At 35.3% G+C, this 16,434-nt stretch overlaps 1 protein-coding gene across 2 annotated transcripts in view; it reads right to left on the bottom strand.

Annotated features, from left to right (window-relative positions):
* Positions 1 to 387: 387 nt before the first annotated feature.
* The window catches only part of LOC129906876 (uncharacterized), a 564,039-nt gene continuing 547,992 nt past the window's right edge, over positions 388 to 16,434 (bottom strand). For both annotated transcript variants that reach the window (XR_008770860.1, XM_055982839.1), the window contains one exon: positions 388 to 3,375. Coding sequence is in view for 1 of the 2 variants with exons in the window: in XM_055982839.1 (XP_055838814.1) it covers positions 3,363 to 3,375 (13 nt within the window). In the remaining variant the exon portion in view is untranslated. The remainder of the gene's footprint in view (positions 3,376 to 16,434) is intronic.

The raw sequence follows: 16,434 nt of genomic DNA on the forward strand, positions 1-16,434 counted from the left end.
TGCACTTTTCTCTTCTCTGTCACAAAAAAGTGGTAAAGATTAAATACAATCCTCTTCTTTGTGTTTCTAAGAACCCATAGACATAGTTTTTTCGTGTGTCCGACACAAAATAAAGGTGTATTTTATGATCACAGGTGAGTCGATCAGTCGTGTGCATTGAAATCGAAAATGTAGAATATATTCATACTTTAAGTGTTAATTACTGCGTTTGTTTGGAAAGTAAAGTGGAATTAAAAATTTATTTTTGATCGATTGTCTAATTATGTATGCTATGAACCAATTTTTGTTGAAATAAAATTATTGGCCTGGTCTTGTGATGGCAAAAAGTACGGAAGCCATATTTGGCTTCGTATGCATTAAGGGGTTGTAAATCTACACAGTTTGTTAAATTTTTTTGTGGGAAAATTTTGTTTCTTTACATTGTTATTTTGCTTGGAAGCTATGTTTTGCTTCAGAAATGGAGCCCCTTCGCCTTTAGAAACATTTTTCTCATGTTAACCCCATTTCCAGCGGCATAACCACAAAAATTTTAGGCGGAGGGGGGCTCACCTATAATATTTTCAATCATTTTATTACTTTTTAGTTTTTGTAAGATCTGGGAGTGCGTGAAAATGTTGCAGCAAGACTAACTTCGACAGTGGAAAGAATGTGAACCAGAAGAAATATTTAAAACGGACAAAAACAAATTGCTTTTCTCTGTTCCATATCTTAAAATGAGCCAAATTTGAATTAATTCTTAACCTTTTTGTAATGCAATGTATTTATTTTACTTTATTTTGTTTTTAAATGATAAATATTTTTCTTTTGATATTTTTAATTGTATTCTTTACATAATCTGAATAAATAAAATTAGTAAAATTTCTTACCCCTTAATGCATACGAAGCCAAATTTGGCTTATAAACAAATTTTTTAAACAAATTAATTTAAACAAATTTGTTTAATGAAAACCGTTTTGAAACAACCCAAAGAACCAATGTAAAGCATTTTTTAATTTTTTCGTCCGCTAATATTAATTCATTCAGTAGAGGGTTAAGAAACTTGGGTCCTCTAAGCCAAGTTTTACTGAATCAACACATGATACTTTTTGCTTGGGCCTTGTCGCATCGTCAGCTGTATTAACAATCCCTGGCACCCACTTCCAATCATTTATTTCAGAGTCCTCCAAAATCTCGGATATACGATGAGCACCGATCTGCTTGTAAATGCGACTATCAGATCTTATCCAATATATCACCGTTTTTGAGTCAGACCACAAAATTTTTGCTCGGCTGAATATCATGAGCACTCAAAATTGTATTTTTTAGACGGACACCTAAGATGGCTGCTTCAAGTTCGAGTCTGGGTATTGAGATGGTTTTCATTGGACTACACCTTGTCTTACCCATGACAAAAACGATTTCAACTTTGCTTTCATTGCAAATACGCCAATATCCTACAGCTGAATACGCCATCTCATTGGCGTCCAAAAATATATGGAGTTGAACATCAGTATTTGAATCCATTATTTGTGTGTTATAGCATCGTGAAACTCTTAAGCGTTTGAGTTCATCAAGACTTTTAAACCAATCATATCATCTCCGGTAAGTATCTTCAGGAATGGATTCATTCCAACCGATTTTGATTCTCCATAGTTCTTGTAAAAGAAGTTTTGATTTTATGGATCGAATATCGTTATTGTTATACTTAGAATTTGCCTTTTTGCTGGTATTGCTTTACCATCAAATATTGTCGTTGTTATTTTTACGAATTTAAGAATAAAACAAAACTCATCTGTATTGGGATCCTATTGCATTCCAAGAATTTTTTCGGCTGACGTTTCATTGAGACTTATGTATATCTTTTAACTTTCGAAGGTGGAATATCGTTTGTAAATTTATTTATCTTTTTCAAGTATTCAGATGGATTCGAAAAAAATCCTCTTAGTTCAAACCCACCCTTACTATGAATCTCAAATATTTGTCTGGAAACTGAACACGCCTCGTTGACAGAATCAATACAATCAACGTATCCCTTCAAGCAAACGAGTCCGAACTCGGTCCGAAGTGAGTCCGATCTCCACTACGAAACGGGTCCCACGGCGCTCTGTTGTCCAAAATGACTTATCTCGTTGCAAAAATCATAACTTTTGAACGGATTGAGGTAGCGGTACAGTTTTTTTTTAATTTGAAGGAAATTTCCAGGGCTGTTACACCAATGAATTTCAAGAAAATTGTTTTACAGGGTGTTTAGGAATCATCGGCCGAAAACCGATTTTCTTAAAAAAAAAAATATTTAAATTAAAATTGGTATGCCATTTTGTAGAAATCACTAATTCACATCTAAAAAAAGTTCAGATTACACTTTTCCATGATATTACGATTATAGAGAATGCCAAAAAAGTTGGTCCCGGAAGTCCGTCTGTCTGTATAAGGATCTACAGCTTAAACGGATGGACCGATTGACTTCAAATTTGGTATGTAGCATTTTTTGGAGACCCTCCAAAGGGGTTTTTGGAATTAATTTTTTTGGGCCAAAAATAACGGTACTTGTCATACACCAATTTCAGTAAAGCTGTAATTGCTCAAAAACGGCTCCAACGATTTTGTTTAAAAAATTCAAATGTAAGTTTGAAAACAAGGTCTATCTTCTAATGAAAAAATTTTTTTTGGAAAATCATTATTAACGGTACCTGCCATAGAAGGGTTTTTTTCAAATCCGATATTCTCCGAAACGGCTTATTCGATTTCAACGAAACTTTTTGTGAAGAAGCACTTATATAACTCAAATATAAGCCAAAAATAAAATTAAAAAAAAAATAAATTTTGGATTTTTAAAAAAATTTTGAAATTTTTTTTTTTAAATAAAATTTTCGAAAACGGGACATTGTATTTTTTTGAAATTTTGTTTTTAAATGTGGATTAGTGATTTCTACAAAATGGCATACCAATTTTAATTCAAACTTTTTTTTTAAAGAAAATCTGTTTTTGGCCGATGATTCCGAAACACCCTGTGAAATAATTTTATTGAAATTCATAAAAACTTGCCGTGTTATTGCAGTTTTCAAAAATGTATACAAATTTCCAAAGTTGAAATTAGAACGAAAGATATTACAATTTAAATGCAACAAAACAGGGCTTTTCAGAGAAAAATAATAAAGAAAAATAAACACATTTTCTCGACTGTTGTTTGTTTATTTCTATTTGAATAAAAGTCTCGATTTTTGTTTGTTATTTTTCTCTGAAAAGCCCGGTTTTGTTGCATTTAAATTGTAATATCTTTCGTTCTAACTTCAACTTTGGAAAGATTTATACGTTTCTGAAAACTGCAATAACACGGCAAGTTTTTAAGATAATAAGCCTGTGTCATACCATACAAATTTTTTTCAGGGTGTTGCTCTGAAATAAAAGTAAGAAATTGAGTTTTTATAAAACATGGAACTGTTAATTAATTTGCACCAAAATGGCGTAGGAAATAAAAAATATTTTGATTAATTAACTATTTCTTATTATTAGGCAATGTTTTAGTGAAAGAATTGTAAAAAACAAAAATCAATTATGAGCGGAGGAAGCAAAATACTGATGCAAAGTCGAGATTTTTCGAAATTTCACAAAAACTGCGTTAAATCGCAAACCGTAAGGATTTGGGATGAACAAGTTACCAAATTCTGAGAGCCCTAAAGTTGGCCTAACATCATATTTCGTTTGATCCATTACTTTTGGGACACCCTGTATAATAGGTCTTTATTGATTTGATAATAAACAAGAATTGATTATTGAAAAATATGAAAATTGAAAACTAATAATTTGATGAAACGATCGAAATATTAATTTAAAGTAAAACGTAAACAAAGTAGTAACAAGTGATAACAAGTAAATGTAGTGGCTATTGCCACACTATTCCCCTACGGAATGAAAAAAAAAAAAAATTGTTTTATCTATAGCGGTTCGGTGGTCGTACATGCCTTCCGGATCGAGTTGTTTTGAATTTTGAGTGAGGTAAAGATGTTGATGTTGATGTTTTAGTAAAATCTTCTTGTAAGACGAAGGCTGGTTTTACTCTATCGATTGAAACTTTTATAATTTGATTATTGATTTTTAAAGAAACATTCTTTTCATCTCTTGATGTAACTTCATATGGCCCTTTGTATGGTTGTTGAAGGGATCTTCGAATGGGGCCAATCCTTAGAAAAACATAACTACAGTTGTTCAACAGTTCTTTAAACACAAATGACCCAGGTTGAGAATGTCTTGAGGCTGGTATAGGTCGTAGGCGTGAAATGCATTTTCGAAGACGATCAAGAAAATGTGAAGGATCAGTAACTTCATTTTGTGTCGGTTTTGCAAGAAATTCTCCTGGCAGTCGCAGTGGTTCACCATAAACCAATTCTGCTGACGTTGCCTTAATATCTTCTTTGAAAGCAGACCTTATTCCAAGCAAAACAATTGGAAGTGCTTCAATCCAATTTTCATTAGAATGAGCCATGATTGCAGCTTTTAACTGCCGGTGAAAGCGTTCAATCATACCGTTCGCTTGAGGATGCCAAGCCATGGTGTGGCGGAGTTCGATACCAAACTGTTTTGCGACACCTTTAAGGGTGTGTGAGGTAAATTGAGATCCTCTATCTACAGTTAGTTTTTCGGGGCATCCAAAACGAGATATCCAACACGATAATAGTCCCATAGTGACAGACTCGGCTGTAATAGTTTGCAATGGACATACCTCTGACCACCGCGTGAATCGATCGGTGATTGTTAGGCAATATCGGTAGGAGTTAACTGGTGGTAACGGTCCAATTATGTCGGCATGCACATGTGAAAATCGAGTAGATGGTGTTGCGAAATTTCCTAAAGATGATTTAACATGGCGAGATACTTTGGAGCGTTGGCAAGAGATACAACATCGGGCCCAAACGCGGCAATCTTTGCGCATTGAAGGCCAAACAAAGCGGTCACCAATTAATTTTGTTGAAGTTTTGGCTCCTGGGTGGCTCATGTTGTGCAGAGTTTCAAAAACCTGACGACGATAAGACTTAGTTAAATATGGTCGTGGCTTACCTGTCGATGTGTCACAATAAAGATGCATCGATGTTCTAGGCATCAAAACTTTCTTTAAAATGAGGGATGTGGTGTTGTTCGCGAGAAGATTTTGAAGTTCTTCATCTTCTTCTTGTGAAACTGCGAGGGCTTGATAATCGACAACGGAAGATATGGCTTCAATGCGGGAGAGGGCATCGGCAACAATATTATCTTCTCCTACAATATGTTGAATGTCGGTAGAGTACTGAGCAATAAATGTGAGATGATTTTGTTGAACAGGTGAAAGTTTTTCTCGTTTTTGTTTAAAAGCGTGAACCAAAGATTTGTGGTCAGTATAAATTGTAAATACTTGACCTTCCAACATATGACGAAAATGTTGGACTGCTTCATATATTGCTAGAAGTTCTCGATGGTAAGTTGGCCAAGCGTTCTCTCTCTCACATAATTTCTTTGAAAAGAATGACAAGGGTTGCCAATTGCCTTTTATCTTCTGCATTATACAGGCTCCAATTGAGTGGTTTGATGCATCAGTAAAAAGACCAAGTTCTGCTGCGTAGCTTGGATGGACAAGAAGAGTTGCGGAAGATAAAGCGGCTTTACAGGTCTTGAAGGCTTCTTCTAACTCCAGTGTCCATGGAACTGGTTGAGATCCTTTGAGTTGAGGATTACTGATGGCATTGTGAAGTGGGGCTTGGATCTCAGATGCTCTTGGAATGAATCTTCGGTAGAAATCTAGCATTCCAAGAAAACGACGAAGGCCTTTTGCTGTTTTCGGTAGTGGGTAGTCTTCAATGGTCTTAACACGTTCTTTGGGAGGTTTGATTCCTTCAGAATTGACCGTGTATCCAAGGAACTTTACTTCTGAAGCAACAAAAACACACTTTGATGGATTTATGACCATACCATAATTAGATAGTCGTTCAAAAATTATGCGCAAGTGGTTCATATGTTCTTCTGTGGTCTTGGAATAAACCAGAATATCGTCTACATACGTGAAGCAAAAGTCAAGTCCAAATAGAATTTCATCCATCAAACGTTGGAAGGTGTTTCCAGCATTCTTTAGTCCAAAAGTCATAAACATAAGCTCGTAGGAACCAAATGGAGTTGTAATGGCTGTTTTGCATACGTCATCAGGGTTAATTGGAATTTGTTGATATGCCTTTAACAAATCAATAGTTGAAAACACATTGCTTCCATTGATGTTGTAAGTGAAATCATGGATATGACGAGAAGAGTACTTATCTGGGATCGTTCGGGCATTCAATGCACGATAATCTCCACAGAGACGCCAACCATTATCGCCTTTAGGTGCTAGATGAAGTGGTGAACACCATGGGCTATCTGAAGGTCGGATAGTTCCAGCAAGTAACATGTCAGCAAATTCCTTCTTGGCAATCTTTAGTTTTTCTGGAGCCAATCGACGAGGGCGACACTGTATTGGAGGGCCTGGTGTTGTGCGGATATGATGCACAGTTTTGTGCTTAATAACTCTAGGCAAACCAGCAGGACGAGTAATTTCTTGAAATTCAGTCAATAAAGCAGTGCATGGCGATGAAATTTGAATGGTTTTCACACTGTTGTGCTGAATTGTAGTGGTTTTTCCAGTTGATTGAAGTCCAGTATATGTGTCGATTAAGCGTTTCGATTGACAGTCAGGTAGCAAATGATAGTGGGCAAGGAAGTCTGACCCTATTATAGGAATGCTTACGTCAGCTACAACGAATCTCCAAATAAAACTTCGTCGTAATCCCAAATTCAAATCGAGGTGCAGAAATCCATACGTTTTTATAACGGTATCATTTGCAGCGCTTAGGTCGTAATTAGTGGAAGGACGGCGTTTTGGTAAAAGCCGGGTTGGAAAGCAGGAAAGGTCAGATCCGGTATCGATGAGGAATTGATGTTTTGAATTCTGGTCGGTTACAAAGAGACGGCTTCCAGGAACATTGCAGTCATTCGCCGTCATTACAGACTGCTGTTTAAGTTTCCCTGAAAACTGCAAGGTTTATTACACTTACGTGCATTGTGCTGGTATCTGCAGTGATACCAACACCATCCTTCTCTCTTAGCAGACTTAGAATTGCTTCTTGAATTTTGTCTTCCTCGAGCCTTAGAGCGATTTCGAAAAGTTCTATTCGAAGATAGCTCGGCGACTTGTCTTGTAAGAGTGTCAATGGCTTCGTAGAGGGCTTGTGAATTTTGGTTCTGTTCATTATTTGATGTCGCATGAACAGCAAAAGGAATTGGTGGTGGAGAAACTTCAACGATTTTATCAGCAAGCTCAGAAAGCTGATCAGGAGAGAGATCTGATCTCGATGTGAGGATTGCTTGAACGTTCGATGGTAAACGTCGCAACCAAAGTTGTCGCAATAAATTGTCTTGCAGAACTGATGGACCAGCAAGAGAACGAAGGTGACGAAGAAATTGTGATGGTTTTCGATCACCAAGTTCTTCATCACTGATGAGTTGCCGGACACGTTGCTCTTCTGATGCTGATAAACGTTCAATGAGCTTCTTTTTTAGAACCGTGAATGGGTTTTGTTCTGGGATTGAGGTTATAATATCTTCTACTTCGGAAGCCACACGAGTATCCAGCTGTGAAACAACATAACGAAATTTAGTGGTTTCATTTGTTATGTCCGAGATAATAAATTGGGACTCAGCTTGAGAAAACCATAAGCTGGGCCGTTCGGCCCAAAACGGTGGAAGTTTCACTGCCACACGGTTAATTGTTGGTTGTGTTGGAGGTCTTGCGTTTTGTTGTTGATTCTGTCCAACTTGCTGCAGAAGTCGAGAATTTTCTTCTCTGAGCGCAGCGAGTTCAGCTTCCTGTTCTCCATTCATTTTATATTTGAATTCTTGTTAAAGATTGGTAGGTACTTATTCTAAGTCGGGGTCACCAATTTGGAAATAAAAGATATTTTATTTCTTATAAAATTATATAATAGGTCTTTATTGATTTGATAATAAACAAGAATTGATTATTGAAAAATATGAAAATTGAAAAGAATTGATTATTGAAAAATATGAAAATTGAAAACTAATAATTTGATGAAACGATCGAAATATTAATTTAAAGTAAAACGTAAACAAAGTAGTAACAAGTGATAACAAGTAAATGTAGTGGCTATCGCCACAACCGTATAAGCAACAATCTTAAAAAACAAATTTATAAATTCAAAAATGATTCACTCAGTACATTCCTAAAGAATTTAACGACTGATGCTTCAACCGATTTTTCACTATGGAAAGCAGCCAAGCGCCTGAAAAGACCGCAGTTACTAAACTCTCCCTTGAAATCTCAATATGGGAAATGGATCGGTAACCCAAAAGAAAAAGCTAACCTTTTCGCGGAGCATCTTGCGAATGTTTTTAAGCCATACCCAACAAACGCGGCTGAAAATAGCTTACAGCTTGTTGATAAGATAGATGAAAGTGAAATACCAATTGTAAGATTAAAAGAAATAAAAAGTATGTGTTTACATCAACTATCAAATAAAAAATCACCAGGTTACGATCTTATTACTGCTCAGGTTATGAAAGAAATGCCTTTGAAAGCCTTCATAAAACTCCAATATATAATAAATGCATGCCTTAAGCAACGGTATGTCCCACACCATTGGAAAATTGTTGAAGTTATTGTCATACCCAAGCAAGGTAAGCCACCTACAGAAGTGACGTCTTACAGACCAATATCGCTTATACCAATTATGGCAAAAGTTTTTGAAAAACTGCTTCTGAAGAGACTTAGCAAAATTATAGAAGACAGAAGGTTAATCCCAAATCATCAGTTTGGCTTTAGAAATAAACATTCCACGATAGACCAAGTTCATAGAATAACGGATGTAATAGAAAAAGCATTAGAAGAAAAACAAGTATGTTCAGCTATTTTCTTAGATGTTGCCCAAGCCTTTGACAAGGTTTGGCATGAGGGACTTGAGTACAAACTGCAAAGGGATCTTCCCAGACAGTACTATGAAATATTAAAATCGTACATCTCAGACCGATTGTTTAGAGTAATGTACGATCAAGAATATTCGGAATTGAAGAAAATAGAAGCCGGTGTACCACAAGGAAGTGTCCTAGGTCCTACCCTGTATTTACTATACACAAGGGATATCCCAGTTGGGAATCACACCATAATGGCTACTTTTGCAGATGATACCGCAATTTTGGTACCCGACAAATGTGTCTCTAGGGGAGCAGTAAAGCTGCAAAATGCCGTCGACACAGTCAGAGATTGGACCGAAAAATGGCGTATCAAACTCAATGAAACAAAATCTTCACATATAAACTTTACAAATAAAAAGATAAACAATATTCCAATATTCATTAATAATCAAGCTGTACCTTACGCCAATACGGCCAAATATCATGGAAAGACTTTGGATGCAAAGCTAAAGTGGAAAGAGCACATCAAAAAGAAAAGAGAAGAACTAAACTTGAAATATAGAAAAATGTACTGGTTACTTGGTAACAACTCTGATTTATCAACCCAAAACAAAATAATGCTGTATAATCAAGTACTAAAGCCTGTTTGGACCTATGGTATCCAATTATGGGGCTGTACAGAGAAAACAAATACCGAAATCATCCAAAAATTCCAAAACAAAGTCCTTCGTGGAATAGTTAATGCACCTTGGTACATAAGAAATAGCGATCTACATCGTGACCTACAAATAGAAACGGTTACAGAAGTTATTAAAAAATACGCTATATCCCATAATCAGAGACTGCAATGTCATACCAATTCTGAAATGGTGTCCGTCTTGAATACCAGAAACCATGTTCGGAGATTAAGAAGAACCAAGCCTCATGAGCTTTGGTCTAAAAAAACATGGGAAAGTATTAAAAGTTTAAACTTCCCCCAAAGTGATTTTACAAAGTTAAGAAAGAAAAATCTGATGTCGATCTCTCAAGATTGGTCCTGATAAAGGGTGGTTTTAGTGGTTAAGAGTCCCACACTACTTGGTGTCGAATACTGCCAAGTGTCTTTTGAAGATTTCCTCCCGTCAAAAAAAAAAATCTTACTTAAAAGAATTTAGTATCACATCACAACTTATTGTTTAAGTTTTGAGTTCTGCGCCGTTGCTCATTATGTTGTGAAAATAAAATGAAAAATTTTTATTGACAAAAAAAATAAATTGTGTTCTTTTTGTTGTTGCAAATGGCTTCAGGTGCCAAACATCATTCTTTTTCTGGTAGGTTTTCTCCGACTCGGGTACGGCTTCGGCTCCGTTTTCTCGGAGTGGCTCCGCGGTGATTATAATTTCCATACTATTTTGAGCCGCCGCGCCGCACTGTTGTCCAAAATGACTTATCTCGTTGCAAAAATCATAACTTTTGAACGGATTGAGGTAGCGGTACAGTTTTCGGTATAAATTTCCAGGGCTGTTACACCAATGAATTTCAAGAAAATTGTTTTACAGGGTGTTTAGGAATCATCGGCCGAAAACCGATTTTCTTAAAAAAAAAAAAATATTTAAATTAAAATTGGTATGCCATTTTGTAGAAATCACTAATTCACATCTAAAAAAAGTTCAGATTACACTTTTCCATGATATTACGATTATAGAGAATGCCAAAAAAGTTGGTCCCGGAAGTCCGTCTGTCTGTCTGTCTGTATAAGGATCTACAGCCTAAACGGATGGACCGATTGACTTCAAATTTGGTATGTAGCATTTTTTGGAGACCCTCCAAAGGGGTTTTTGGAATTAATTTTTTTGGGCCAAAAATAACGGTACTTGTCATACACCAATTTCAGTAAAGCTGTAATTGCTCAAAAACGGCTCCAACGATTTTGTTTAAAAAATTCAAATGTAAGTTTGAAAACAAGGTCTATCTTCTAATGAAAAAATTTTTTTTGGAAAATCATTATTAACGGTACCTGCCATAAAAGGGTTTTTTTTAAATCTCATATTCTGCGAAACGGCTTATTCGATTTCAACGAAACTTTTTTTGAAGAAGCACTTATATAACTCAAATATAGGCCAAAAATAAAATTTCAAAAAAAATAATTTTTGGATTTTTAAAAAAATTTTTAAATTTTTTTTTTGCAAAATAAAAATTTCGAAAACGTATTTTTTTGAAATTTTGTTTTTAGATGTGGATTAGTGATTTCTACAAAATGGCATACCAATTTTAATTTAAACATTTGTTTTAAAGAAAATCTGTTCCTTCTGCCTTCATTTTTTTTTCAAAGTACAAAATCTCAGCAGTGCGCAAGCATGCGCAGCTAAATATTTTTATTTTGGATCAACAATTGATTGGTACACATACCCTATTCGGCTTAATGCATGGAACCGAATGGATTTTTTACGGTACCTGCCATAAAACCATTTTTTTTTCAAATCCGATATTCTCCGAAACGGCTAATTCGATTTCAACGAAACTTTTTGTGAAGAAGCACTTATATAACTCAAATATAAGCCAAAAATAAAATTAAAAAAAAATAAATTTTGGATTTTAAAAAAAATTTGAAATTTTTTTTTTTTAATTAAATTTTCGAAAACGGGACATTGTATTTTTTTGAAATTTTGTTTTTAAATGTGGATTAGTGATTTCTACAAAATGGCATACCAATTTTAATTTAAACTTTTTTTTTAAAGAAAATCTGTTTTTGGCCGATGATTCCGAAACACCCTGTGAAATAATTTTATTGAAATTCATTGGTATAACAGCCCTAGAAATGTCCTTCAAATAAAAAAACAAAAATTGTACCGCTAACTCAATCCGTTCAAAAGTTATGATTTTTGCAACGAGATAAATCATTTTGGACAGCCGTGGGCGCTCCCCGACAGAAGATGACTATACAGATCTATTAAATCTTCTTGGGCATAACTTTCTTGTTGGTGGAGACTTCAATGCGAAACACACCCATTGGGGTTCAAGACTTATATCAACAAAAGGCAAAAGACTTTTCCAAGCAGGCCGTAAATACAATTGCGAATTCTATTCCTCCAGGTCGCCTACTTACTGGCCTTCCGATACTAACAAAATACCAGACCTTATTGACTTTTTCGTAGCTAAAGGAATCAAACGAAATCACATTAGTGTCGAAGGTAATTATGACTTGTCATCAGATCATACTCCAGTGATTCTATCACTAAGTGAATCGGAAGTAATAGAAACAAGTAATCCAAAGCTTGTAAATAAGAAAACAAACTGGAGTGATCTCAGAGAAAGGCTTTTAAGTTTTATAAATTTAAGATCTCCCATGGATACAATCGAGCAAATTGACCATGAAGTGGAACAATTTATTGCTGATGTGCAACAGGCCGCTGAAGAAAGTACTCCAACATTTTCTAATAGAAGACAAAATGAAATAAAATATCCTTTAGAGATAAGAGAGTTGATAATAGAGAAAAGAAGAGCTCGAAGAAAATGGCAAAATACTAGATTTCCAGATGATAAAACAACGTTTAACCGTATAAGCAACAATCTTAAGAAACAAATTTATAAATTCAAAAATGATTCACTCAGTACATTCCTAAAGAATTTAACGACTGATGCTTCAACCGATTTTTCGCTATGGAAAGCAGCCAAGCGCCTGAAAAGACCGCAGTTACTAAACTCTCCCTTGAAATCTCAAGATGGGAAGTGATCCGGAAACCCAAAAGAAAAAGCTAACCTTTTCGCGGAGCATCTTGCGAATGTTTTTAAGCCATACCCAACAAACGTGGCTGAAAATAGCTTACAGCTTGTTGATAAGATAGATGAAAGTGAAATACCAATTGTAAGATTAAAAGAAATAAAAAGTATGTGTTTACATCAACTATCAAATAAAAAATCACCAGGTTACGATCTTATTACTGCTCAGGTTATGGAAGAATGCCTTTCAAAGCCTTCATAAAACTCCAATATATAATAAATGCATGCCTTAAGCAACGGTATGTCCCACACCATTGGAAAATTGCTGAAGTTATTGTCATACCCAAGCAAGGTAAGCCACCTACAGAAGTGACGTCTTACAGACCAATATCGCTTATACCAATTATGGCAAAAGTTTTTGAAAAACTGCTTCTGAAGAGACTTAGCAAAATTATAGAAGGAAGAAGGTTAATCCCAAATCATCAGTTTGGCTTTAGAAATAAACATTCCACGATAGACCAAGTTCATAGAATAACGGATGTAATAGAAAAAGCATTAGAAGAAAAACAAGTCTGTTCAGCTATTTTCTTAGATGTTGCTCAAGCCTTTGACAAGGTTTGGCATGAGGGACTTGAGTACAAACTGCAAAGGGATCTTCCCAGACAGTACTATGAAATATTAAAATCGTACATCTCAGACCGATTGTTTAGAGTAAGGTACGATCAAGAATATTCGGAATTGAAGAAAATAGAAGCCGGTGTACCACAAGGAAGTGTCCTAGGTCCTACCCTGTATTTACTATACACAAGGGATATCCCAGTTGGGAATCACACCATAATGGCTACTTTTGCAGATGATACCGCAATTTTGGTACCCGACAAATGTGTCTCTAGGGGAGCAGTAAAGCTGCAATATGCCGTCGACACAGTCAGAGATTGGACCGAAAAATGGCGTATCAAACTCAATGAAACAAAATCTTCACATATAAACTTTACAAATAAAAAGATAAACAATATTCCAATATTCATTAATAATCAAGCTGTACCTTACGCCAATACGGCCAAATATCATGGAAAGACTTTGGATGCAAAGCTAAAGTGGAAAGAGCACATCAAAAAGAAAAGAGAAGAACTAAACTTGAAATATAGAAAAATGTACTGGTTACTTGGTAACAACTCTGATTTATCAACCCAAAACAAAATAATGCTGTATAATCAAGTACTAAAGCCTGTTTGGACCTATGGTATCCAATTATGGGGCTGTACAAAGAAAACAAATACCGAAATCATCCAAAAATTCCAAAACAAAGTCCTTCGTGGAATAGTTAATGCACCTTGGTACATAAGAAATAGCGATCTACATCGTGACTTACAAATAGAAACGGTTACAGAAGTTGTTAAAAAATACGCTGTATCCCATAATCAGAGACTGCAATGTCATACCAATTCTGAAATGGTGTCCGTCTTGAATACTAGAAACCATGTTCGGAGATTAAGAAGAACCAAGCCTCATGAGCTTATGGTCTAAAAAAACATGGGAAAGTATTAAAAGTTTAAACTTCCCCCAAAGTGATTTTACAAAGTTAAGAAAGAAAAATCTGATGTCGATCTCTCAAGATTGGTCCTGATAAAGAGGTGGTTTTAGTGGTTAAGAGTCCCACACTACTTGGTGTCGAATACTGCCAAGTGTCTTTTGAAGATTTCCTCCCGTCAAAAAAATTACAAAAAAAAAAAAAACTAATTCACATCTAAAAAAAGTTCAGATTACACTTTTCCATGATATTACGATTATAGAGAATGCCAAAAAAGTTGGTCCCGGAAGTCCGTCTGTCTGTCTGTCTGTATAAGGATCTACAGCCTAAACGGATGGACCGATTGACTTCAAATTTGGTATGTAGCATTTTTTGGAGACCCTCCAGAGGGGTTTTTGGAATTAATTTTTTTGGGCCAAAAATAACGGTACTTGTCATACACCAATTTCAGTAAAGCTGTAATTGCTCAAAAACGGCTCCAACGATTTTGTTTAAAAAATTCAAATGTAAGTTTGAAAACAAGGTCTATCTTCTAATGAAAAAAATTTTTTTTGGAAAATCATTATTAACGGTACCTGCCATAGAACGGTTTTTTTTTTAAATCTGATATTCTGCGAAATGGCTTTTTCGATTTCAACGAAACTTTTTTTGAAGAAGCACTTATATAACTCAAATATAGGCCAAAAATAAAATTTCAAAAAAAATAAATTTTGGATTTTTAAAAAAATTTTTAAATTTTTTTTTGAAAAGTAAAATTTTCGAAAACGGGACATTGTATTTTTTTGAAATTTTGTTTTTAGATGTGGATTAGTGATTTCTACAAAATGGCATACCAATTTTAATTTAAACATTTTTTTTAAAGAAAATCTGTTCCTTCTGCCTTCATTTTTTTTCAAAGTACAAAATCTCGGCAGTGCGCAAGCATGCGCAGCTAAATATTTTTATTTTGGATCAACAATTGATTGGTACACATACCCTATTCGGCTTAATGCATGGAACCGAATGGATTTTTTACGGTACCTGCCATAAAACCGTTTTTTTTTCAAATCCGATATTCTCCGAAACGGCTTATTCGATTTCAACGAAACTTTTTGTGAAGAAGCACTTATATAACTCAAATATAAGCCAAAAATAAAATTTAAAAAAAAAATAAATTTTGGATTTTTAAAAAAATTTTGAAACTTTTTTTTGAAAAATAAAATTTTCGAAAACGGGACATTGTATTTTTTTGAAATTTTGTTTTTAAATGTGGATTAGTGATTTCTACAAAATGGCATACCAATTTTAATTTAAACTTTTTTTTAAAGAAAATCTGTTTTTGGCCGATGATTCCGAAACACCCTGTGAAATAATTTTATTGAAATTCATTGGTATAATAGCCCTAGAAATGTCCTTCAAATAAAAAAAAAAATTGTACCGCTAACTCAATCCGTTCAAAAGTTATGATTTTTGCAACGAGATAAGTCATTTTGGACAACCGTGCAACGCTTAGATCGATTTCGTGAGGTGCTTCGCAAAAAGAAAGAAATTCGGGCGCTCGAAAAACGATTGGCTGAACTAAATAGCCATAGCCCTGCTAGAGAAGTTCGTCCTACAGCTGGATGCACAGCACGTGACATCGAAGACTCGTTGCCTACGTTCTCTGGTGATGATGAATACCCGATCACAAAATGGATAGAGAATATTGAGGATGCTGTTGTCACCTACCACTTAAGTGAGTCCGAATCATTTATTTATTTTAAGCGATTGCTCAGAGGTACTGCAAAGTTATTCGCAAGGTCAAAGTCATTTAGCTCGTGGATCGAGCTTAAGTCGCGCTTTTGACAGAGTTTCATCAGCATACAACTGCGACCTATGTGCATAATGCGTTTCGAAAGCGAAGGAAACATAGGGATGAGAGTTTCCAACAATACGTCCTGGCTATGCAGGAGATAGCTTCCTCAACCGAGATCGACGAGCAAGACGTAATTGCTTATATTATAAAGGGAATTCCAGATTCGGTTTTCAACAAGCAGCTTATGCTTACGGCAAACACAATCGCTGAGTTGAAAACCATACTTCGAAGGTACGAAAAAATGAAGTCTGAATTACAACCTTCAACTTCTTCGTTCAATACGCCTGTGCATGTGCAGCAATCAAATCCTTTGCCACGAGTCGACACAGAAATTAAATGCTACAATTGCAACGATTTGGGCCACATTTCACCAAAATGTCCAAAACCCCGTCGACCAAAAGGCTCATGCTTTCGTTGCGGTAAGATGGGCCATACTGTGAACGACTGTCCCAAATCATCTTCGGTC

This window comes from Episyrphus balteatus, chromosome 1 (genome assembly GCF_945859705.1).
Source record: "Episyrphus balteatus chromosome 1, idEpiBalt1.1, whole genome shotgun sequence".
Taxonomy (NCBI): domain Eukaryota; kingdom Metazoa; phylum Arthropoda; class Insecta; order Diptera; family Syrphidae; genus Episyrphus; species Episyrphus balteatus.